General features: G+C 46.5%; 1 protein-coding gene across 4 annotated transcripts in view; it reads left to right on the top strand.

The window, feature by feature from the left end:
- The window catches only part of ASH1L (ASH1 like histone lysine methyltransferase), a 70056-nt gene that overhangs the window by 28154 nt on the left and 17558 nt on the right, over positions 1–24344 (top strand). For all 4 annotated transcript variants that reach the window (XM_038161830.1, XM_038161828.1, XM_038161829.1 and 1 more), the window contains exons 4-16: positions 3730–3831; positions 7886–8600; positions 10322–10501; positions 12802–12896; positions 15611–15684; positions 17251–17296; positions 17530–17638; positions 18918–19124; positions 21014–21160; positions 22768–22876; positions 23050–23211; positions 23441–23535; positions 23791–23948. In XM_038161830.1, coding sequence (XP_038017758.1) covers positions 3730–3831; positions 7886–8600; positions 10322–10501; positions 12802–12896; positions 15611–15684; positions 17251–17296; positions 17530–17638; positions 18918–19124; positions 21014–21160; positions 22768–22876; positions 23050–23211; positions 23441–23535; positions 23791–23948 — 2199 coding nt within the window. The remainder of the gene's footprint in view (positions 1–3729; positions 3832–7885; positions 8601–10321; positions 10502–12801; positions 12897–15610; positions 15685–17250; positions 17297–17529; positions 17639–18917; positions 19125–21013; positions 21161–22767; positions 22877–23049; positions 23212–23440; positions 23536–23790; positions 23949–24344) is intronic.

Below are 24344 nucleotides of genomic sequence, written 5' to 3'. Positions count from 1 at the left end.
CCACCCCCTGCCAGCGGCGCAGGCACTGCTGGGCCATCTCTGCGACCCCCAAAAGCTTCTCCCTCTTGTTTTCCTGTTGTGAATTACAGTCCGTTCTCACTAAAAGCACTAAACTCCTGCTGTTTAATTTGTATTTTCAATCCCAGCTCCCAGGGTACTTGGTTAATGTAGACTTTCTAAATTCAATGCATCTTGGAGTTCCTCAGGAGGAAGAGTCACCCTGGAATGACAGACCTGCTACAGCAGCTCCCTGAACCCAGAGGGGTGGCTGGGCAGAGGGTCAGAATAAAGCGAAACTCATGGGTTGAGATAAGAGCTCTTTAATAATTGAAACAAAATTATATGTAATATTAATAACAGCAGTAATAATTGTCATGAAAATAACAGGGAAATGAAGCCCAAGAAGCACAAGTGGTGGCTGGGACAGGTGCTCAGTACCTGCTGCCCGTCCCCAGCACCGACCGGGGCTTGGAGCAGCCTGGGACAGTGGAAGGTGTCCCTGCCCGTGGCAGGGGGTGGAATGGGATGAGCTTTAAGGTGCCTTCCAGCCCAAACCATTCCACAATTCTGTGAATAAACCCCAGGAAGCACAAGGGGTGCCCAGTGCAGTCGCTCCCCAGCACTGACTGGGGATCCCAGGCACCCCCACTGGGCTGGACACTCCGTGGTGTGGGATGTCCTGTGGCCAGCTGGGGTCAGCTGTGCTGGCCCTGCTGGCAGAGCAGGGGACCCTGGAGAGTGCTGGGCTGAGGCTGAGCACTGCTGGGCACCAGCCAACATCATCCTTACCCTGAACCAGGCACTGGTGATGCCTTGTGAAGGCTGACCTAGAACAGAGACTAGACAGAGTTAAAGAGTAAAGTAGGGATTTATTAGGAGGAATTAATAGATCCACCTTGGGAAACCCAAAATGGCTACAAAAATGGACAACTGGTCACACTTTTGTAAGTTTTGGTCCATTAGCATATTGGAGTTAATTGTCTAATTACAGCTCCAGCCCATGAAATCCCATTTTTCTTGTTCTTCTCTCTTCAGCCCACGTTGTTTGTGCTCTTGGGCCTGAGATCTGGATCAGCTGTCCTTGGTCCCCAGCTGGAGAAGGAATTGTTTTGTCTCCCTGCTCTGTGCAGAGAGCTCACCATCACCTAATGTGAAGCTCAGACCCACACACTAAAGCAGCACAGAACCTGAAAAATACAAAACCTAAACCCTGAGGCATCTCTGGGACAAATTCACTCTGTCCCAGCTGGAGCCAGGACAGCTCTTCCCAGTGCTGAGCACCTGTGCAGTGCCCCAGCTGAGCTCAGCTGAGCTCTTTCGAGGTTGGGATCCTTGGAAAAGTGCTGTTGTTCATTCCCTCCAGCAGTCACCAGGAGCTAAGAGTGCCCATGAGTAAAAAACATCCAACCTTTTGGCGAGAGAGGATCTAAAAGGAGATTTTCCCAGAGGGTCTGGTGAATCAGTTTGGTGCTTTCAAGGATTCTCCTCCCATCTTCACACACCTTGGGGTTTCCCTTGAGGCATTGAGGCCATGGGCAGGGCAGGAATTTGGGGCAGAACTTCAGTGTCCTGCTGTTACTTTTTGGAGGATTCTTTGAGAAAGAGAGGGATAGATATAATAATGAATACATAATATTCATTACTATACCATATTTTGAAGGGAGGCAGCAAAAATCAGGGTTTTTTGCATCCTGGAATTTGTCTTCTAGATATTTTCAGGATATGCACATTCTCCTCTTGCACTACCACGTGCGTTTTTGCTTATCTGGGGTTTTATACTGATCAGAGTTTTTAATATCTCAGCATTTTCACAACTGCAGTACCAGGTTTTTCTGTGACACTTTCATGACTCCCACAGCCTTTGCTTTCAAGAGTAATTGGGATTCTCTAAAAGTTGAAGTTTTAGGAAAATAAAGCAGTTTACTCTAAGAAAATATTTATCTGTAAAAAGGGAAACAAATAGATCTTTGCTTGTGTTCTCAGCAGAGCTGCCATTCCCAGCCCTGTCCCTTCACCCTGCAGCAGTTGTGGCATTCCTGTATCTTTCTAAAATTGGTTTTAACTCAAGGGATGGTTATTGTGTTTCCTGCTGCCTGGTGACATCATCCAGGGATTCAGCAAGTACCAGCAAGCCCCGTGTGCTGGGAACACCGAGTGGAATGTGTTCTGCAGGTGCCTAAAATCCAGTGCTGCTCCGTGTGTGGATAATCATCATCCTCACTTGTTTGGGCCCCAGGCCTTGAACAGATTTGCCATGATGGACTGGAGCAGGAATATTTGTGGTTTTTATTGTGACAGGATCCTGTAAGGGAAAAACAACACAGCAAGGGAGAAATCTGAAGAATCTTTAAATCTTGGGAATTTTCTTTTTGGCTTTTCACCTTTCTGCAGTTCCTGGTGAGCAGTTCTGCCCACAGAGGGGAAGGGAATGGAAAAGCACCTTCCAGCACAGAGGGATGGGATCAGCAGCACAAAGCCACTCAGTGCTTCACCTCCTTCCCAGTGCCTGAATGCTGGGACAGTGGGGACAGTGCCAGCACACATGGGGACAGCCCTGGCAGGGGCTGGGTTATGGAGATCATCACCAGGGGGATGAGGGGGATGTTATTCCCTTCTTCTCCACCTTGGAGAGGCCATACCTGGAGTGCTGGGTCTGCTCTGGGCTGGCCAGGCCAGGAGAGACATGGGCATGCTGCAGTGAGTCTGGTCACAGGAATGACCAGGGGATGGGAGCCTGGCACCCAGAGGGGCTGGGAGAGCTGGATCAGTCATCCACAGGGTCTGAGAGAGCTGGATCAGTCATCCAGAGAGTTTGGGAGAGCTGGATCAGTCATCCACAGGGTCTGGGAGAGCTGGATCAGTCATCCACAGGGTCTGGGAGAGCTGGATCAGTCATCCAGAGAGTTTGGGAGAGCTGGATCAGCCATCCAGAGAGTTTGGGAGAGCTGGATCAGTCATCCAGAGGTGCTGGGAGAGCTGGATCAGCCATCCAGAGAGTTTGGGAGAGCTGGATCAGTCATCCAGAGGTGCTGGGAGAGCTGGATCAGTCGTCCAGAGGGGCTGGGAGAACTGGGATTGCTCACCCAGAGGAACTGGGAGAGTTGGGATTGTCAAGGCTGGAGCAGAGGACGCACAAAGGGAGCTCTTCCATGTTCCAGCTGGGAGGGAGTGAAGAAAAGAAGTGAAACTGGTCCTGGTGGTGCCCGGTAGCAGGAGTCCCACTGGAGTTCAGGGAATTTTGTTTGTGCAGAAGAAAACAGTGGTCACAGTGAGGGTGAGGGAGTTGCAGATCAGGGAATCTGTGTCACTGGAGATGTGGAAAACCCAACAGAATGTGGTGGCCCCGAGCAAGCTGACCCTGTTTTGAGCAGGGTGCTTGGTCTTGGTAATCTGCAGAGGTCTTTTCCAAACTCTTCTGAAACTCAAGGAGTTTGGATTCAATTGACAGTAGGAATTTGTGGAGATCTCTCCTGTCCTGTCCTGTCCTGTCCTGTCCTGTCCTGTCCTCTCCTCTCCTCTCCTCTCCTCTCCTCTCCTCAAGCTCATTCTGCTGGTTAATATTTCATGGCTTGTTTTCCTCTGCCCCTTTCCTGTGTGTAGTCCCTGCTTGGTGTTTCCTTTCCATCCTTGCCCTGCAGTCTGGGAGCACGCGGGTGTTCAGAGGAACCTGAGTTTGAGCCTTTCCACTGAAGTGATGGGGTTTGTGCCTTTCCCTGCTCTGCCTTGCAGGCACTTTGCCCAGCCAGGAGAAGCCCTCGCAGAGGCAGTCGGAGAGCACAAGCTGCAGCCCTTCCAGGAGGAGATCCACGTCAGAGAGCACTTCTTCTCCAGGCAAGTCCTGCTCAGGGACCTGGGTTTTGGCATCCCTGAGTGCTCTGAGACACAGCATGGCTGGGAGAACTTCAGCTCGTGGTGATACTGAGTTTTTCCACTCAGTTTTCCAGTGAGATTTTGGGGTACAAGGGCTGTGGGTTGGGTTGTAGGACAGGGAGACTTGAGGTGCTCAGAGAAGCAGCAGCACAGCTGTGGCAGGGCAGGGTTTGGTTCCTCACCAGGTTAAATTAGGCCTTGTGGGGCTCAGGGCTTTCATCCAGGCCTGTGATTATGATTAATTGATGGATTAGAGGAATAAATTAATTCCTCCCTGGGCAAGAGCCTGACTGTGGCACTGCTCTGGAGGCAGAGGGTTCTTGCCCCTGGGCAGCTCACAGGAGGATCAGGCCAGGCTGTGCTGTGGGGTTCTCTTGCTCACATGTGAGAATCCTGCCAAGGTGATGGAGGGTGACACGTGGCTCATGCCAGCCATCAGTGAATGCCCCCAGCCAGGCCAGAAATGCTCATGGGAGAGAGATAATGGAAGTACTGAAAGGCCTGAGAGCATCTCATCAAATCCATGGTACAAGAGCAGATCTTGGGTGCAGGATCCACGTGAGCTGGGGTGGGTGTTGCAGCAGGGCAGCCAAGGGCTGACATTCCCTGCAGGTCACTGCCTGAGGGTAGCAGGAGAGGCTCTGGAGTGGGCTCTGAGCAACCTGCTCCAGTGGAGGAGGAGGTGCAACAGGATGGGCTTTAAGGTCCCTTCCAACCCAAACCATTCTGTGACTCTGTAAAAATGGAATGGGAGCTCCCCTGGGAGTGGACAGAAGAAAATCCAGCAGGTTGCCCCATTTTGTGAGAAGCTCCGTTGCAGAAACACTCTTGTTACCAGAATTCAGACATTTCTTAGACTCCCAAATGGACTGCAAATGTGTAGTAAATCCTTGAGATTGGTACTTGAAGCTGGTTATGGTTTCCATCCAGGAAGGATGTGCCAAAAGTGCCATTTCCTCCCTGCTTTCAACAGATGTTTACAACAGATGCTCCATCCAGCCTGTGCTGCAGAAAGTCCTTTGCAGTGGGAAAGGAATCCTCCTTTTTCCTCTGTCCCAATCCCTTTCTTGCCCTCACTCCCTTGAAAGGGGCAGCTGCAGTTGCTGGAACTGGGAATAGGAAGTGTTAAAGTGAGCAGTGCTTTGTGCAGGAGCATTGGAATGACATGAATCACAAGTTTATCAACTTCAAAGTCCCCGAGGTGATGATGCAGCTGAGCAGATCAGTCATTGTTGTGTTTGCCCTGGATGTGGAATGCGTGTGGGTTTCAGGGTGTTTGTCAGAGAGGAGCTGCAGCTGTCCCAGAGCAGAGCCTGCAGTGCCCCAGCCCGTTGGATCAGTTCCCAGCAGCGCTTCCCACGGGATGTGGTGCTGCTTGAGGCACCCTGAGCAGGTGAGGAGCCCCAGCTCCATCCCCACGTGCCTCTAAAGGCCAGGAGAAAACAAAGGGGAGTTTATCTTTATTATTTCATCTGAAATGCAGAGCTGGAAGTGTAAATCCTTCCAGTTGTCTTGGAGTTGTTGGGGTGTCCATGTCAGCTCACAGCAGGAGGCTTCTCTTGTCCTGTGTCACCAGGAAGAGCATGCTTTAGAAATCCAGAGGAGGGTTTTTAAAACATGTTTTGCTGACTCTTTCTCCTCCACATTGTGTACTCTGAAGCACCTTTTTATTTGCACTTACAACTCCTGACTTTGGAATCTTAGTGAGGGCTGTGTTCTCCAGAGTAACACAATTGGACTGCTGGGCACTGGAAATATATTAGAAAATATTTAAACTAGAAAATACTTGAAGAATAGCTAGAAGGCTGAAAATGCCTTCTTGTTTGCAAAACAAAATATATTAGGCATTAGATTATGTATTAGATATTAGATTATGTATTAGATATTAGATTATACATTAGATATTTACAGACTCCTGACTTTGGAACCTTAGTGAGGGATGTGTTCTCCAGAGTGACACAATTGGACTGCTGGGCGCTGGAAAAATATTAGAAAATATTTAAACTAGAAAATACTTCAAGAATTGCTAGAAGGCTGAAAATATTTAAACTGGTTGTGCTTTATCTCTGTCATCTAACAAATAATCTCCCTCTGTCAAGTGCAGGAGCCCTTTATAAGCACATTTTGTTGTCTTCCTTTAACAGTTCCCTTGACACCAGGACGTGCTGCTCAGGCTCCAGCCTGGGCCCCTCTGGGTTAAGCAGATCTGATCTAAATAATTGGCCACAATTAAAGTCACATTTTGTCAGTGCTTATGTGCAGTTGTGATATATTTATGAGAAGGCAGCATCCATTTCACTGCAGAAAGAGCAGAATTTCTTCTGAGGGAATGTTATCACTAAGGAGCAGCAGGGCAGCTTTGGGAAGCTCTTAGTTTGGAGCAAATCCCTTTTTACTGCAGCATAATCTACATGGTTGACCTGGAAACTTTCTTTTTCAAACACCAATCTTCAGCTCTAAGGCATATAACAGTTTTACAAGTCAGAATCTAGATTTACTTCCTGTGTAAATTAACCTTTCTCTTTTGTCCAGATACTTTGATTTACCTTTATCCAGTCAGTTCTGGCATCATCAGCCTTGTCTATTTGATAAAAAAACTGCAAGAGCAATGAAAATAGTTGTTTCAGTACTTCCAAACGATAAAAAAAAGAAAAATTAGTTAAGGAATATATCAGACATTGCTCTGTTTTTTATCAGGATTGAGTTTTTATGTGCACAGAGGGTTTTGTATTTTTAATATTGAATAGAAAGAAACTTGAGGACCATGTGAACCCTCATGGCTTTTTGCTGTTAGAAATGGGAGATTATGTGGGAATAAAGAGAAAATAATTGTATGTTAGAAGGGATGATATAAAATGTGGCTGACTTGTGTCACTGGGTCCCTGTCCGTATTCCAGAATCTCTTGAAGGAACGTTCTGGGCAGTCCCAGGACACGAATGCTGCCAGTTGATGAGGCTGTTGTGCTTTAGCTCCGTGGTTTTGGTCCCATCCCCACTCTAATCCCTTCCTGGGGCTGCCCAAAAACAGCGGCCAGACAGAATTAAGAGAATAAAAAGTCGGTGTATTTGCTGAAGGGCTTTCAGGTACATTTTGGGCAAATGAATCCTGCTAAAAATGGATGATGGATGACAGGTTTTCACACTTTTGTAAGTTTGGTCCATTTCCATATTGGGGGTTAATCTTCCAATTACAGCTTCAGGTAATGAAGGCATTGCCTCCAACTTTGCTCTCCCCAACTCGCTTTTGTTTACTTTTCTTGAGGCAGTGAGGTGTCCTTGACTGCCAGGCCTGGAGAGGAATTGTTGTGTCTGCCCAAAATGGGACAGCTGTAGCTAGCATTGCATATGGAGTTTAGAGTTATACACTAAGAATTTAATAATAATAATAATAATAATAATAATAATAATAATAATAATAATTATTATTATTATTATTATTATTATTATTATTATTATTATTATTATTATCATCATTATCGTTGTTGTTGTTGTTGATTATTATAATTAAATATCATTACATTATGCATTGTATATAGTATATTATATATATTATAGTATATATTATCATATGATATATATTATAAATATTATCATATAATTATAGTATATATTATCATATGATATATATTATAAATATTATCATATAATTATAGTATATATTATCATATGATATATATTATAAATATTATCATATAATTATATATATTAGATATATTAGATATCTTGAAATATATCTAATATTATTATATAAGGTATATATTGTATATATCATATATTATGGATATATATTTAGATATGTATTTTGATTATATAGATAATATTTTTATATTTTGATTATAATTATTATTATAGATATATTATCATAGATTATATAGATTTTATGTATTATATTATTATATTAGAATTATTATATTATTAACGTTATACACCAGAGAACTGCAGGTTTACAACCACATGAAAAGCCCCAAAGCTAAATGCCCGAGGCACCAACTCCAGCCCTGTGTGTGTGTTTCAGGGGCGGCAGCGGCAGCGCGGGGCGCCCGCCTGGCGCCGGCGGCCGACGACTCGGTGGACACGCTGCTGCAGCGCATGGCCCAGCAGGACGGGCCGCCCCCGCTGGACAAGGGCCTGGAGGCCGTCATGGGCAGCCCTCCGGCGGCCAGCCCTGCCCGCGGCCACTCCCGGGACAGGGCCTTGGGCAAGCAGGACGGGCCGGGCGCCGGCGGCGGCGAGGGCGTCTCCCTGCTGCGGGAGCGCCTGCCCGGCAGCTACTCCCCCCGGCACCTCAAGAGGAGCGTGGTGGAGGCCATGCAGAGGCAAGCGAGGAAAATGTGCAATTACAACAAGATCCTGGCGACAAAAAAAAATCTGGACCACGTCAACAAAATCCTGAAAGCCAAAAAGCTGCAGAGGCAGTCGAGGACGGGGAACAACTTCGTGAAGCGGCGGCCGGGGCGGCCGCGCAAGTACCCGATGCAGGCCGTGGTGTCCGTGCAGGCCTTGCAGGCGGCCAGGATGGTCAGCCAGGAGCTGCAGGACAGGGAGCAGAGCAGCGGCCCCCTGCACCTGGGGCCAGACACCATCACAGACGTCATCGAGGCCGTGGTGCAGAGCGTGAACCTCAACCCCGAGCACCGCAAAGGCTGGAAGAGGAAGAGGTGGCTGCCCGAGGAGCAGGCCAGGAAGAGGCACAAGTCTTTGCCTGAGGATGAGCAGGAGAGCAATAAGAGGTGATTCCCTTGCAGTTTTGTACCTCGCTTGGTTTTAGAACGTTTTAGTCATTGAGGGGATCTTCTGCTTGATTTTATGAAGTGTAGCATTCACATTTTCTGGAAAAATCCCTTAGCCCAGGATTTTTCTCCTGGTAAACTGAGAAGCCTCAGAGAAAAAAGGAGAACAATAATTATCTGATTTGCTTCTCCTGTGTTTTGCTGCTTTGGAATGTGTTTGGAGATTGTTTACCAACATGTAGGTGTTTCATTGGGTTCTGCTGGGAGTTGTTTTGACTCAATGGCCAACTGGGACCAAGCTGTGTCAGGACTCTGGAAAGAGTCACAAGTTTTCATTATTATCTTTTTAGCCTTCTGTAAATATCCTTTCTGTGTTCTTTAGTATAGTTTAGTATAGTATTTTTTAATATAATATAGCATCATAAAATAATAAATTCGCCTTCTGAGAGCATGGAGTCACCTTCATCATTCCTTCCTTCCAACGTCTGGGGGGAATGCAAATACAATAATGGAGTTCAGTGTAGAGGGAACCACTGTGGTCTCCTTGGGGTTACTATTTGTGGTAGCAGGCCCCCAGCCAGTATAATTAGCATTGACTCTATGATGCAGAAGGCTGAACTCTTGTTTTATTCTTCTATACCATATTATACTATATTTTTAAGAAACTTATAACTTCTTCTAGACAGTCTGACACAGCTTTGACCTAATTTGTTAACTAACCAAAACACTACTACTAGTGTCAAATCAAGGAACTGCTCTTTGGTAAACAGATCCCCATAACTCATTCTGCACGTGTCTAGCAACAGGTGTAGCAAGTGATGATAAGAATTGTTTTAATTCTTTCTCTGAGCTTTCTCACAGCTTCCCCAGGAAAATGCCTGGGAAAGTCTGTGACCAGAGAGCTGTTGCCACAACCAACATGTCAGCCCTAAGTGTGTTCAGCTCCTTCCTCAGGTACCGAAAACACCCCAGAAATGAGAATTTCATTGATCTAAAACTGTTGGCTCTGTACTTGTTGTGTTGGTGAAGGATGTATTTAAGGAGTTGGGAACTGATGAGGTGCCACAGGTTGTTCCTTCATCCTGAGTGGAATGGAGCCCTGAGGAGTTGTGTGTGCCATGGGATCTGCTCGTGTAGGTCACAAACGCTTCCAGGCAGCACAGGATGTCGAGTGATGTACGGCAGATGAGTAAAGCTGAAGCAGCCAGGAGGAGTTAAGGGTGCACCTGTGCAGTCACCAAAAATCTCTCTGATCTCACCCTCATCCCCAAAGGCATCAATAAACAAACTCTGCCAGGGGCTCTCCTTTCCAGACATGGCTGCTGTGAGGGTGCTGCTGGCACCACATGTTCAGGGGCTGCTCTGTGGCTCCCCTGAAGGCTGAGGAAAGGGTTACCACGTGCTGCTTTTAGAGTGCAAAAGCAGAGAGCAGGAGCTGCCTTCTGAATTACTCAGCTGAGGCTCCGAGGATAAACATTAGCAGTACAAACAACATTCTTTTTGTAAAAATAATATCACAGAAAGGATCATACTTTTCTTATGATTATACTTAACCCCCACTCGATCATGATGGTTCAGTTGCATTTTTTTATGTAGAGTCACCCAGAAGTTCAGAAACATGAACAACTTCTGCTGACCAGATTCAAGAGAGGAATAATGAAATTCTCTGAGATGGTCTTAATGGCAAGGTGATTTTTTTTTATCTCCACTTTTTCTTCCAGTTTCTCTGAGACAGTAGCTGAACCTCCCAGTCCACATGAGGCCCTTGGGAAACCACCTGAACCTGAAACCCCTGAGCAGCCTTTGCCTCCTCTGACCCAGCGTGAGAAGAAAGCCCCTCGACCCCCAAAGAAGAAGTACCAGAAGGCTGGGCTCTACTCTGATGTCTACAAAACAACAGAGTAAGTAAAACAGAGCAAAACTGCTCTCTGATAATGCAGGGAAAACTCTCTTTTCACCTAGAACCATAAAGAGCTGCCCTCATGAGCAGGTGAAATAAAACCATCAACTTAATTGAAGCCTGGGGAGAATTATGTGATGGTAATTGTCAGAACCTGACCCAGTCAGGATGTAAAATGTAACCCCAGTCAGAAAGCAGCCTCAAGCAGTCTGGAAGTGTTCCTGGTTATCAGCTTTGAAGGAGGTAAGAGATTTATTGAGGAGTCTGAATGGTCCTGGCAATCCAGGTGCTGGGAGAGCTGGATGTGTGCAGGTTCTGAGCAGGATTTGAGCACAGTGTGTGCAGGGAAGGGGTCGTTAGGTTCCTGCTTTCATTGGCTGAGTGGTGACAACTGGTCATCTTCTGTGTGAAGGAATTCCAGCTATGCACCCGGTTCATTTCACAGCTCAGTGAAGTTCATCTCTTATTTTCTCTGAGATGTTTAGGGTAGAAAAATCCAGCATTTCTTTATTTTTCCCACTGGTTGGTTTGCAGCCTGGTGTCCACTAGAATGTGGACACCTCCCTCTTTCCCTTCCCTTTGTAGTCACACGTGTTTTCTACTGCCATGTGAACAAATCAGTTAAGTCAGGAATTTGTGCTTCTATTCCAATATCATCTGACAGATTGAAAAGAGAGAAAATTTGACACCTTCTCACTGTGTCACAGACCACTTAAAAATGTTACAGAGACCACTGGGAAACTGCCAGCACAGTTTATCAGCTGCTCCTGCTGGAATCTCTCCCTGTATAGAGTGAAGGAATCAGTGAAAGGGTCAAGACTAAGGAAGAAACAAAGATCTCAGTGGGAGCAAAGTGAGGCCACTTGAGTTTTATCTGTTTTAAAGAGATGTGCTAAAACTTTGCCACTTGGATGGTCTGGCACTGCTGCTGTACACACTTCAAACCTCACAGTTTCATCTGTTGCCTTAGAGGAGGGGCTGAGGAGTCTTCTCCTTTTCTTTAGTGTAAATATTTGGAACTTTGAGTTTTCCTAAGTTGGAAAGGACCCACAAAGATCATGGAGTCCAACTCCTGGCTGTGCACAGCCCCAGCAACCCCACCCTGTGTCTGAGCTGTGTCCAAGCCCTCCTGGAGCTCTGGCAGCCCTGGGGCTGTGCCCAATCCCTGGGCAGCCTGGGCAGTGCCAGAAGAACCTTTTCCTGATAATCCATCCTAAACCTCCCCTGGCCATTTCCTCAGGTGCTGTCCCTGCTCACACAGAGCAGAGGTTGGAGCTGCTCCTCCACTGCTCTTCAGGGGGAAGTCACAAATCACAGAGGGCTGGCTTGTCTTCCCTTTGCCCTTGCTCCACGTGCTGAGTTTTTCCCTGCTCTGATACTGGGTTTGGGATGAGCTGCCCTGGGCACCCTGTGTGCCAGGGCCTCCCCACCCTCACGGGGAAGAATTGCTTCCTAAGGATTTCCAGTTGTTGATATCTGTATCTCAAAATTTGTTTACAACTTAGGTTTTCCCTTCACTACTTAAACAATAATAGCACATGTTTTATTGAGCCATCTTTCTGTTACTTGTCCAGTTCTTAAAATAGATCCCTTAAAAAACTTCAGCAAACTTCAGTAGGCTTCGATTTCATTTAATCTTTGGTATATTTAACGTTTAGAAGTCTCCTTTGGATGTTGTGGGACTGCAGTTCTAAATATAACCACATCAGATTCTATTTTCTGAGGTTTGTTGTTGGCCAGGAGGAGATGTTTATAAACACCAGATTACAGAGCTGGCACCTGCCTGACCCCTACAACCATTCTAATTCCATTCTCCTCTTTTTCTTTCTCCAAAGGGATGTCTCATTGCTTTTTTCACTCTGATTTCTGTCCTTTTTTTTTCTGCCTTTCCTGGTGAACAGCCTTCTAAAGGGCAGCACATGAATGTTTGCTCTTAGGAGAGCAGGGCTGCAGATGTGTCACGTGTCCAGTTCCTCAGCAAAACCACCTGATACAATCTGCTGGTCCTCTTTTATTTGTGGAGCTTTAGTTATTACTTTTATATCACTTGCAGGGCATTTAAAGTCAGTGGTGTCCCACTGGGTGTTGCCTTCACAGCATTTTTGGAGAAAAACCCCTTGTGGGAGGGCTGGGGTCAGGGTGTTTGGCAGGCAACCCGGAGAGCCCTTCTGTGGCCATTGCCATTATTCCTCTCTTGCCTGATGCTCCAGACATTTGTGCCTTACCTGAAGCAGAAAATGCATTTTTACAGTGGCAGGTGATCCCCGTTGTGACGTTTTGGTTCTGTCCTGTCCTCCACAGCCCCAAGAGCCGCCTGATCCAGCTGAAGAAGGAGAAGCTGGAATACACCCCAGGGGAGCACGAGCACGGGCTCTTCCCAGCCCCTATCCACGTTGGTGGGTACCTCATCTGTATTTTCATTGTTGGGAGACAGATGTGGCGCTGGGGGGCTGCACAGCTTCTGCCTTTCTCTGGTTTTTGGCACGTGAACTGTGTTCCCCAGCTTATCTTGAGAGGCTTTTTTTAAGCTTAAAGCATTGCTCTTGATTTGTTTGGGTGTCAGAAAATACCATTCTAGTTGAAAACTTGCTTTAACTGTGATAGTCCTTGGATGAAATGCAGAGCAATAGTCTCCACCTCAAAGTAAATTATGACCATTTAAATCCCAAAAGTTGAGCGTGGAATGATAAATTCCCCATGTCCCCATGCACTCAGTGGTGTCTGTCTTTACACAGGGATGAAAGGGTGGAGGAATTAAAAGCTTTGCTGTTACCTTTGGTTTTACTTCATCCCCATTTTTAGGTCTCGGGTAGGAAAAAAATGGGATTTAGGATTGCACAGAATCCTGGAATGGTTCGGGTGGGAAGGGACCTTACAGGTCATCTTAGTCCACCCTGTTCCAATATTCCATAATGGAATTCCATCGCCCAGCTTGCTCCAAACCCTGTCCCCGGCCTTGAACACTTCATAACCCAAGTCTGTCCCAGGCCCTCCGAGGGGACAGGGCTCAGGATGCTGCTCCTGGGGCGGGGGGGATGGTGCAGAGCTCCACTGTTTGCCATTTCCCAGGTGAAACCTGGTAGGACTGAGTAATTTCCTGATTCTCAGGTAATTGTTTCAGCTTTTGAAGTGCTGTGATTCTTGCTGCAAGTCCTGTCAGGCCCAGCAGGTTTGTGGAATTCAGGAATCTTTGTCCCATCAAACACAAGCTGTCACTGCTTTGTCTCCTGTCACTGAACTGTTTGGCTCCCTGCACAAGTGCACAGCCAGGCAGAGCAGTTGGACAGATCTGTGTGAATCAGGAGCCACAGAGCAGCTTTCAGAGCTGAAGGTGACAATTTAAATTCTTCAGGATGTTCCCTTGCTCAGCTCCTTTTTGAATGGGGTCATAAAACCAGGTTCACCAGGTTCCCAACCCACATTGGTGCTCCTGCCCTGCAGTGCTCCCATGGCTCCAGGGGTGCCTGGGGAGGGTTTAACCCCAGAGCAGTGACCAGGACTGGGGTTCTGCCAGGGGACTGCTCTGGTGCCACTCAGGGAGGGCTGGGGGACCTTCCCTGTGCTGGGGGCACGGTGCCAGGGCACCTGAAAGAGCCTTTTGTTTGGCCTGCTGAGGTCATAGAAGTGAAAGCAAATTCCCAGCAGATTTAGCTCTTTCCTGGAACCTGCTAGGGATGAATAAGGCATTGAAAATGGAAAGTAATTTAGGGGTAAATTGTAAGGAAAACATTACCATTTTTATTTTCCAGTGGTGAGGGTATGCATGTGAATTTATATGAACCCACAGAGCATTGCTGGAGGAATATAAAGGCATTTGTTAACAGTTAGAAAAGCTGGGGGGGAAAAAAATCAGCTTGGGCCTGACACCTCATCCTAGGCACTCTGCTCCCTGCAGTTTTGTGACACAGGATTCCAGCAAAGCGATCAGAGAATGTTGAATCTTGGCTGGAGCTAAGCAGTGTCAGCCCTCGGGACTGGTGTGAATGATGTAATGGCTCTGTGTCCTTTAGGGGTGACAGGGAATGAAAGAATGGAGCCAAAATCTGCAGTGAAAGCAGGAACTCCTGTCTAAAACGAGTTCCAGTTATTGCTGAAAATACAGCTCCCCTTGAAGCCTTTCCAAAAAATCTAGGAATGTATTTGCCAAGTCTGAATTCATTCTTAAATCTCTTCTGGTAAAGGTCACGGGAACAGGCTGGGAGACTCTTTTCAAAACTGATTTGATTTCTTGGAGTACAATATTGTGATTTACCAGCCTGCATGGGCAGTGCAGGTCTTGTCCTGGCTGTTAAAGAGTTGGGTTGTGCGCAGGAAAAGTCAGGAGGACGTGAGGACAGGGCTGTGGTCAGTCCTGATAAGTATTGGGATCAGCTGTATCAGGTGCTGGGGTCAGTCCTGACTGGTGCTGTGGTCAGTGTTGTGGTCAGTTGTTTCAGGTGTGGTCAGTTCTGTCTGGGGTTGGCTGTGGCACCCTCACAGGGCTGTGGTCATTTCTGTCAGGTGCTGTGGTCGCTTGTTTCAGGTGTTGTGGTCACTTGTTTCAGGTGTGGTCAGTGCTGTCCAGGGTTGTGGTCACTTGTTTCAGGTGCTGTGGTCGCTTGTTTCAGGTGTTGTGGTCACTTGTTTCAGGTGTGGTCAGTGCTGTCCAGGGTTGTGGTCACTTGTTTCAGGTGTTGTGGTCACTTGTTTCAGGTGTGGTCAGTGCTGTCCAGGGTTGTGGTTAGTTCTGTCAGGTGCTGTGGTCAGTGCTGTGGTCACTTGTTTCAGGTGCTGTGATCAGTGCTGTGGTCAGTGCTGTGGTCACTTGTTTCAGGTGTGGTCAGTGCTGTCCAGGGTTGCCCGTGGCAGGGTCTGACCCAGCTCCTTCCCATCCCTCGCTGCCCATGGAGGCCCCTCCTGAGCAGGACAGGAGAGCAGGACCTGGTCCTGTGTCCTGGGGGTTCCGTGGGCCTGCCCTGACATCCAGAATGTTCTCTGAGGCTTCTGCCCCTCTCCTTTCTGCCCTGAGAGCCCCTGCCAGAGCCTGGCCAGGTGCCTGGGAGCAGCTCCCCTTCTCTCAGGACGCGTGGCTGTGAGTGTGTGCCCCTTACAAACCTTTTTGTGCTTTCAGGGAAGTACCTCAGACAAAAGAGAATCGACTTCCAGCTGCCTTACGACATCCTCTGGCAGTGGAAACACAACCAGGTAGGAGATAAGAACTCACGGGGGTTGCCAAGATTGGGATCAGAAGGAAACAGCAGCACTCAGGGGTTGCCAAGATTGGGATCAGAAGGAAACAGCAGCGCTCAGAGAGACCCTGTTCACACATCCCAGCTGTGTGAGGGGAGAAGGGATTTGCATATGTATTTAATGTTGAAAATTCCCATTATTCCAGCTCCTGCAAAATAGCAACCCTGTGAGTTTCTGCTCTGACAAAAGTCATTCATTTGGCTGCAGACTCTTATTTTGGCAGTGCTGCTCTGTGTGGGGAGCTGGTTTCAGACACGCCTCGGGAGGGTTGGGATGTACTGCCAGCAGCACTGAGAAATTTCAGGCCTTATTTTTCTTGGATCAATCCCAGCAGAGTGGAATTTATTTTTCACTTGCAAGCTGAAATTTTCATACTGAGGAAAGAGGAGAAACTGTTTAACAGTCTCGTTCTTTTTAAAGAGCTTTAAATATGTGCAGGCTTAAAAATAGGATTTTTTTTATTGCCTGAGATGTTTCCACCAAGTGATTTACCACAGGATTTAAGGGAGAATCTGCCCTCAGCTCTGTGATGAGAAAGTGCTCTCAGATGTGTAGATGAGCAGGGCACATTCCCAGGTGCTGTGGCTCCAGCTGCACTCCAACACCCCTGGAATGTGATCCTCAAGTCAGGAGCACTGGGGACATTTCAGCCTAGGACATTTTCCTGCCATGTACTGATGATGCCATGTCTCATCTGTCCAGTATTTTATAAGTAATAAATACATGGAATCTGTTTCCTTGACATTTTCCAGCTCTCCCTGGAATATTGGAGGCCCTTGCAGAGGAGTTTCTCTGTACAGGGGTGTGGAGATGTCTGGGTTGTTCCTGTGGGCCACAAGGGTCACTGAAGGAGGGCTCTTAGTGCAGGAAATGTGTGTGAAATAGAGAATAATTGGAAATTATTCCTTAAAGCTTGTTTGGCAGGCTGGAATGTATATGAAATTATGAGTTGTGATGTAAGCTCTCCTTTCCCTTCCCATCATCTCCATCTGCAGAGGAAGCTCCTGTGCAGAGAAGATGAATCTGCATTACTCATGGCTCCCTGCTGTACTCACAGTTCTTATAGAATCCCAGAATCCTTTAGATTGGGAAAAACCCCTTAAGATCATCGAGTCACTTTGATAAATCAGCACCTTGATTTTTTGTTTTCACTTTTTTAAGCATTGGCACATGGTGATTGCACCAAAGATGGTTTCTCCAAAGTAGGTATAAATAATTCCTCTTCTTCTAAGCCCTGTTCAGAGGAGCCTGTCCTCGGGACAGCTGTTTGCCACATTGCTCTGGGCAGACAGAATAAATAATGTGGTGAACAAACTGCTCCACTGCCTCACCAAGCCCAACTTCTCCTTATTCAGGTTCTTTTTGTTACCTGTTTGTTAATGCAGTGTGAGCCTAGAGAACACAGATTTCTAGTAATGATTACAGAACAGTTGCCTGTGTACAGAACATAATTTCCCTGATCCTTTTGAATAACAGATGCACTTATGCAATGTATTAAAATTTTCTTTCTCTTCCTTTTAGTTGTATAAAAAGCCAGATGTCCCACTTTATAAAAAAATCCGTTCCAGTAAGTAAAATCTTATTACTAAACTGTGATAACTGTGGAATTTTCATGTGACACCCTCCTTTCTGTCCTGCTCTTTGTCCTACCAAAGACTCTTCCACCTGCTTTCTTTTTTACTTTACTGATTGGAATGAAAATACTGCAGATAAACAGATCTAGTTTTTTCTCCTAAAAAGAATTTTTTTCCCTATTTGGGTTTGTTTTTTCTTTTTTATTTTCTTTTTTTTCCCCTCCAGATGTCTATGTGGATGTCAAACCTCTCTCTGGCTACGAGGCCACCACCTGCAATTGTAAGAAACCAGAGGATGACAGTGGGAAGGGCTGTGTGGAGGATTGTCTGAACAGGTTAGAAATGGATTGTTTCTCATCATCTCTTAGGAACAGAGTTGTGCTGGGTGCACCCCAGCAAGAAAGGCGGAAAAGGAGGGAAATTCCCAGTTGGACCCTCCTGGAGCAGCCCTGGGCTCCCCCAGATTGTCTCTGCTGGCCCCCCACACTCCCAGCTGCTCCAGTCAGAGCAGTTCCCTCCCAGCTCAGCCCCAGGCTCTGGCTCCTTCCAGCCCTGGGATGGTGCAGCAGCCAGGGAGCAGCTCCAGGGCCCAGGGACCCCGGGCTCGTGTCCCCCCTGGGCTCATGTTCCCCCTGGGCTGTGCCCCTCCCTGGGCTCGTGTCCCCCCCCGGGCTCGTGTCCCCCCTGGGCTCATGTTCTCCCCTGGGCTCATGTCCCCCCCTGGGCTCGTGTCCCCTGGGCTGTGCCCATGCTCTGGGGGGCTCAGAGTGGCCGCCTGGCCTTGGGCAGGCCACGGGGCAGTGCCAGCTCTGGGCCCTTGCCAGGGGCACAACCTGCAGGAGCTGCACCTGCAGCAGGTGAGTCCCCAGCACTGCCCGACCCCTTTCTCCAGAGGAAGATCCCATTAAAATCCCCTTTTTGCCCTTTGAATAGCAGTGAGAGCTGGGCAGGGAATCACTGTGTGAATTGCACCTCAAAAACAAGAAGCATTTTAGTTATTGAGTAACTTCTTGTATTGGAATTGGCTTATTTCTTTATGTATTGATTTATTATTGATTCACATACACATAATATATATGACTGATTTTTATTGATTTATAAATTGATTTTATATTGATTTATTATTGATTTCTATATCAATTTAGATTATGATATATAATTTATATACATTTTACATTTATATTTATATATAAATATATATGATAGTTATATATCATTATAATACATATTTATATATTCTATATTTAGAAATTATTTTTATATTTATAATTATATATTATTTTATGTTTTATATATTATATATTTACAATATTTTATATTTATATATAAATATATTTTATATAAATTAATCTATAATTACGTATTTTACATAAATATGTATTTACAAATATATATGAGATAATTATATCTTTTATCTATATAAATTATTTATGTGATGATGTCTATATTTATATCTTTATTTCATATATTGATTTTTTAAAAATTATTAATTTTATTATTGTCTTTATATTTATGCTTTTATTATTATCTTTCCATTTCTGATTTTATTTTGTCTGCATCACAGCTCCCCAGGGGCTGTTCCCCTCCCTTGACCCCGTGTGTTGTCTCTTCCAGGATGATCTTTGCAGAGTGCTCCCCCAACACGTGCCCCTGTGGGGAGCAGTGCTGCAACCAGCGCATCCAGCGGCACGAGTGGGTGCAGTGCCTGGAGAGGTTCAGGGCTGAGGAGAAGGGCTGGGGCATCCGCACCAAAGAGCCCCTGAAAGCAGGACAGTTCATCATCGAGTATCTGGGAGAAGTTGTTAGTGAGCAGGAGTTCAGGTGAGGTATTTATTTGCTGCTTCAGCATGGAAGGCTCTTAAATGGCTTTTAGGGACACGGGGAGTTAAACTGTGTGTAAATCCGGTGTAGAGATCCCTGGAATGAGTAACTTGCAACATTGGTACATATTTTATGGCATTTAGTAGTAATTAACAATTCTACTCTAGGTCATGCATCTTTTCTTTAGATTGGGAAGTTCTAATTGGTCGTGGTTGGGGTATCCTGAGGCAGGAACAAATGGGAGGATGAGGGGAAAAGGAAGGTTTAGAATTCTGGGGGTTTTGGTTAACCAAGTTTTTCTCAGTCCAGTATTGAGGGGTGATTAATTTGAAATGGATCATCTGCCTCATCTGCCCTATAAATGCAAAATGCCACAAGTGGCTGGATCTGAAATGAGAACTCTGCAGGATTTGGGCTGCACGAGGTGGAACTGAGGGGCAGAGTGGGGCTGGAAGGGGCATGGGCTTCTGCAGAAAGATGTGAAGCAAAAAGAACAAGTGGGAGCAGTGAAAGAAAGAAAATGTCCTGTTAACTCTGTGGGATAATTGGGGTTGGAGGGACTTGCTGCTCTCAGAGCTCCACCAGAAGGCAGCTGCATTCTCCTCATGCAGAGATGAGCACTGACTCCTGTCCCTGTGCTCTCGTGATCCATGGATGATTCCAGAACCTGCCCACTCCCCAGAAGGAAGCTGGTTGTTTACACGTGCACACACAGACACCCCAAGGAACGTGTACTTGCATTTTCTCTTCCATACATGAAATGTTTACAGTTAATCTGCAGAACCCAAAAGGGAGCATTCCAGAGGAGCAAATTTCTAAATTCTAACCCAAGCTCCATCACTGTCCTTGATTTATAAAAATAGGTACAATTATAGCTTTCCTCCATCTCTAGGTGTAGGGTTCTATAAAATATAAAAGATTATCATTGCTTTTGCTTCAAAACTGTCTTCATTTGGCAAGACAGGTGTCTGCTAAGGAAGGCAGGACCCTCCCCTGAAATGGAAAATGTAACCCCCCTCCCTCTGAATTGTTACAGTTTTGAAATTAAGGGGCTCTCAGGCAAAGCTCTGGGAGCAGGAATAACAGTTCTGTATTAGGGAAGAAAATTTTAAAAAGAAGATAAACAATGCAGTAATACAAAACAACACTAACAGAGTCAGAGCAGGAGCTGACCCCCTGTGGGTCAGGGTGGTGGCAGCAGTGCCATTCCATGGTGGCTCAGCCCTCCTGCAGTGCCAGCTGTGCTTCTGCTGGAGCAGGGATCCTGCACAAGGCTGGAGTTTTCCTCTGAAGCACCAGGGCTGCTGGAGATGGGCCTGCTCTTCCTCTGGGGATGCAGGGCAGGAGAAAGCTGCTCCTCTGGGAATGCAGGGAGGAGAAAGCTGCTCCTCTGGGAATGCAGGGCAGGAGAAAGCTGCTCCTCTGGGAATGCAGGGGGCAAAGGCTGCTGTGCTGTTCCCAAAGCTCGGATTGTATCCAGGTAGGAATGTTTGAAATCCCAGATTGTGTCAAGGTAGGAATGTTGGAAAGCTCAGATTGTATCCAGGTAGGAATGCTTGGCTCCTGCCCTGGGCAGAGCATCTCCCATGGGATGATGGAATTTGATCAGCCATGCAGGGACGACACTCAGTGGCCCATGAACAGAAGATAATTAATAATGAATGGCTCATGAACAGAAGAGATCTCCTGGAGGGAGGATTGGTTGTGGGAGAGATAAAGAAAACTGCCCAATGAACAAAGATAACTGCTCCACAGATGGAATAGAATGCACGCACCCATTTCCAGCCTAAGACAAAAGCCCTCTCTGAGGTGTGCTCTCACTGTGCTACTCCCTGCGTGCTGTGTGGGGACAGTCAGAATGACAAGATTAACCCTGTGTTGCCCCACAGGAACCGGATGATTGAGCAGTACCACAACCACAGTGACCATTACTGCCTGAACCTGGACAGCGGCATGGTGATCGACAGCTACCGCATGGGCAATGAGGCTCGCTTCATCAACCACAGCTGCAACCCCAACTGTGAGATGCAGAAATGGTGAGGAAAGGGATTCTGCTCCCTGCAGGACCTGTGTACCTAGAGAGAGAGAGAACCAGTTCAGCTGAGGGAGTCAGATATGAAAATAGGGAGGGGAGTTGTGGTATTCACATTCTCTGAACAGAGAGAGACATAATTCTCTCTCCCAGGATTTTTCCTGCAGAAGGCAGTGAGAAGTTCAGAGAAGAAGAGAAAACAATTCTTCTCTCTACTTGCTGCTCTTGTTGTTTGGCACATGTGGAATACGATATGGAGATTGTTTACCAAAAGTGAGTTGTTAATTAGACACCAGTGATGGTTGTTTGGATTGATTGGCCACTTGGGTCAAAGCTGTGTCGTGACTGTCTCAGACTGTCATGGGTTTTTCTTTAGTATCTTTTTAGTATAGTATCTCTTTAATAGAGTATAGTATTGGTGTGATATAGTACAGCTTAATAAAGCATTTGTTCAGCCTCCTGGATCAGTGCAGTCAGAGCACATTATTCCCTGCGTTGGAGTCGCCCTGCATCGATAGGGAGTCAAGCTGGAAATAACCCTTACAGGTGCCCGCGTTGCTCAGGAGAAGTTGTGTAGTGTTGGTCAGTGCTGGATGCTTTGGAGACAGGATCCGAGTTTGCTGGCAGATCCAGCACTGCTGGCTGTCACACTGGGACATTTCCCTCCCAGCATTACTGGTCGCACTGGGCTGTTTCCCTCCCACTGTTGCTGGTGTTCACACTCTTAATGTGCTGCAAAGGTTGAAGCCTGGGTAATGCTCTAAAATCATCTATCTGTGTATAAACCCTTGGTTTCGACAATTCAAATATTTTTATAAAGCAGGAACAAAGGAAATAGTGGGATTGCAAGACACCCTGTGTCATAGCAGCACTTAGGAGGAAATACTGCAGAGAGATTTGTAGTGAGTGATCTGCAGGGGAATGGCAGATGGTGGAACAGGAGTCACTGTACATCAAAGTAGCTTGTGGTTCTCATATAATTCTAGATTTAAGCAATAGTAAGGGTTTAAATTTGAAAATCCAACTCAAATAGTTGAGGAGACAGAGAGGATTCTGCCCTGCTCAGGTGAGACCCCCTCCTGCAGAGCTGCCTCCAGTCTGGGGTCCCAGCACAGGAAGGATGTGGAGCTGCTGGAGTGGGTCTAGAGGAGGCACTAAATTAATTAGAGGGGAGGAGCAGCTGTCTGTGAGGAAAGGCTGAGAGAATTGGGATTGTTCAGCCTGGAGAAGAAGAGCTCCAAGTGACCTAACTGTGTCCTTCTGGTACCTGAAGGAGCTGCAGGAAAGATGGAGAGAGATCATTTACAAGGGCCTGGAGTGACAGGACAAGGGGCAGTGTCTTCCCACTGCCAGAGGGCAGGGTTAGATGGGATATTGGGAAGGAAATGTTCCCTGTGAGGATGGGGAGACCCTGGCATGTACTCCTCTTTGTAAATGTGGTGTTCACTTCTTAGCTTTCAAAGTCTGTTGTAAGAGATAAATAAAAGAACTGCACAAGCATAAGCCAGGGCACAGCAGAGGTGTTGCTGCCTGTCTCTAACGCTGCCACCCTGTGCACAAAGATGATTTCGTGTTGAATTTTTGGGGTGTTTGATTGTATTTTGCCCTCAGGTCTGTGAATGGTGTGTATCGGATCGGGCTGTATGCACTGAAGGACATGCCTGCTGGGACTGAGCTCACCTATGACTACAACTTCCACTCATTTAACGTTGAAAAACAGGTAAAAACCCCACTGTGAGACCTTGAAAAATCTCACTAAGGCCTAACAGTTCTGTAAAGTGTAAAAATTAACAAAACCTGTCGTGTTGTATTAGGCAGAAAATGTTCTTTTTAATACTGAGAGAGAATCTAGACCTTTGGGGTTTATTGGATTTTTTTTCTTTTTCCTCATAGCAACTCTGCAAATGTGGCTTTGACAAATGCAGGGGAATAATTGGGGGTAAAAGTCAACGCATGAATGGACTCTCAAGCAAAGGCAACCAGCCTGTGAGCACCCACAGAAGACCTGGGAGGTCGAAAGAGAAGAGGAAGTCAAAGCACAAACTAAAGAAGAGAGTAAGTAGGAAAGACAGAGTTTGGGTGGGTGAGGTTGATGGGAAATCAGTCTGTGCCACCAGACCAAAAACTGGGGTATTTGTAAATTTTAAACTTGAAACAGAAACCCAAACTTTAAACACAAATACAGCAGAGAAATGCTGCAGGTTCTGTCTCTGGGACTGCTTTGGCTGCTGTGCTGAGTTCTTGGCACAGTTTTTCCTGTCTATCAGAACAATCTGTTTTCCAGAGGGGCCACATCCCTGAGGAACCCAGTGAAAGTGTGAACGCCCCAACCAGGCTGACACCTCAGCTGCAGATGAAGCCCATGTCTAACAGGGAAAGGTAAGGGCTGATTTCAGGGGGATTTGCCTCAGAAATGGAGTGCTGTGCAAGTCTTGATGTGTTCTAGAAGATGGGGCATCCTGAAATTGCTGAGGATGCAGCTCTTAGTTCTACTTTACCAGCCAGGCTGGAATTCCTCTCCACTGAGGAGAGAATGCACAGGTTACACCTCTGAATATTCAGCTTTTCCTCCACATTAAAGAATGAATTTTCCAGTAAAAAAGAGCTTCTTGAATAGCTCCCTAATTCCTGCAGGAATTTTGTGCTGAAGCACCACGTGTTCTTGGTACGGAACTGGGAGAAGATCAGGCAGAAGCAGGAGGAGGTGAAGCACGTCAGTGACAGCATGCACAGCTCGTCGCTGTACACGCGCTGGAACGGGATCTGCCGCGACGACGGCAACATCAAATCAGGTGAGGCCACTCAGCCACCCGGGACACAAAGAGTTAAACCCGGTGTGAATCCAGCCTTGGAATGAGCAACTTGCAACATTGGTACATGTTTGTCTTGGTTTGACAAGACAGGTGCCTGCTAAGGAAGGCAGGAGCCTCCCCTGAAATGGAAAATGTAACCCCCCTCCCTCTGAATTGTTACAATTTTGAAATTAAGGGGCTCTCAGGAAAAGCAATGGGAGCAGGAATAACAGCTCTTTACTAGGAAAAATAAAAATACAAATGCAATAGTACAAACCAAAAAAAAAACAACACTGACAGAGTCAGAGCAGGAGCTGACCCCGTGTGTGTCAGGGTGGTGGCAGCAGTGCCATTCCATGGTGGCTCAGCCCTCCTGCAGGGCCAGCTGTGGTTCTG

This window comes from Motacilla alba, chromosome 25 (genome assembly GCF_015832195.1).
Source record: "Motacilla alba alba isolate MOTALB_02 chromosome 25, Motacilla_alba_V1.0_pri, whole genome shotgun sequence".
In the NCBI taxonomy this organism is placed as follows: domain Eukaryota; kingdom Metazoa; phylum Chordata; class Aves; order Passeriformes; family Motacillidae; genus Motacilla; species Motacilla alba.
Note: the sequence above shows the minus strand (reverse complement) of the source record. Positions and strands in the feature narration are given on the sequence as shown.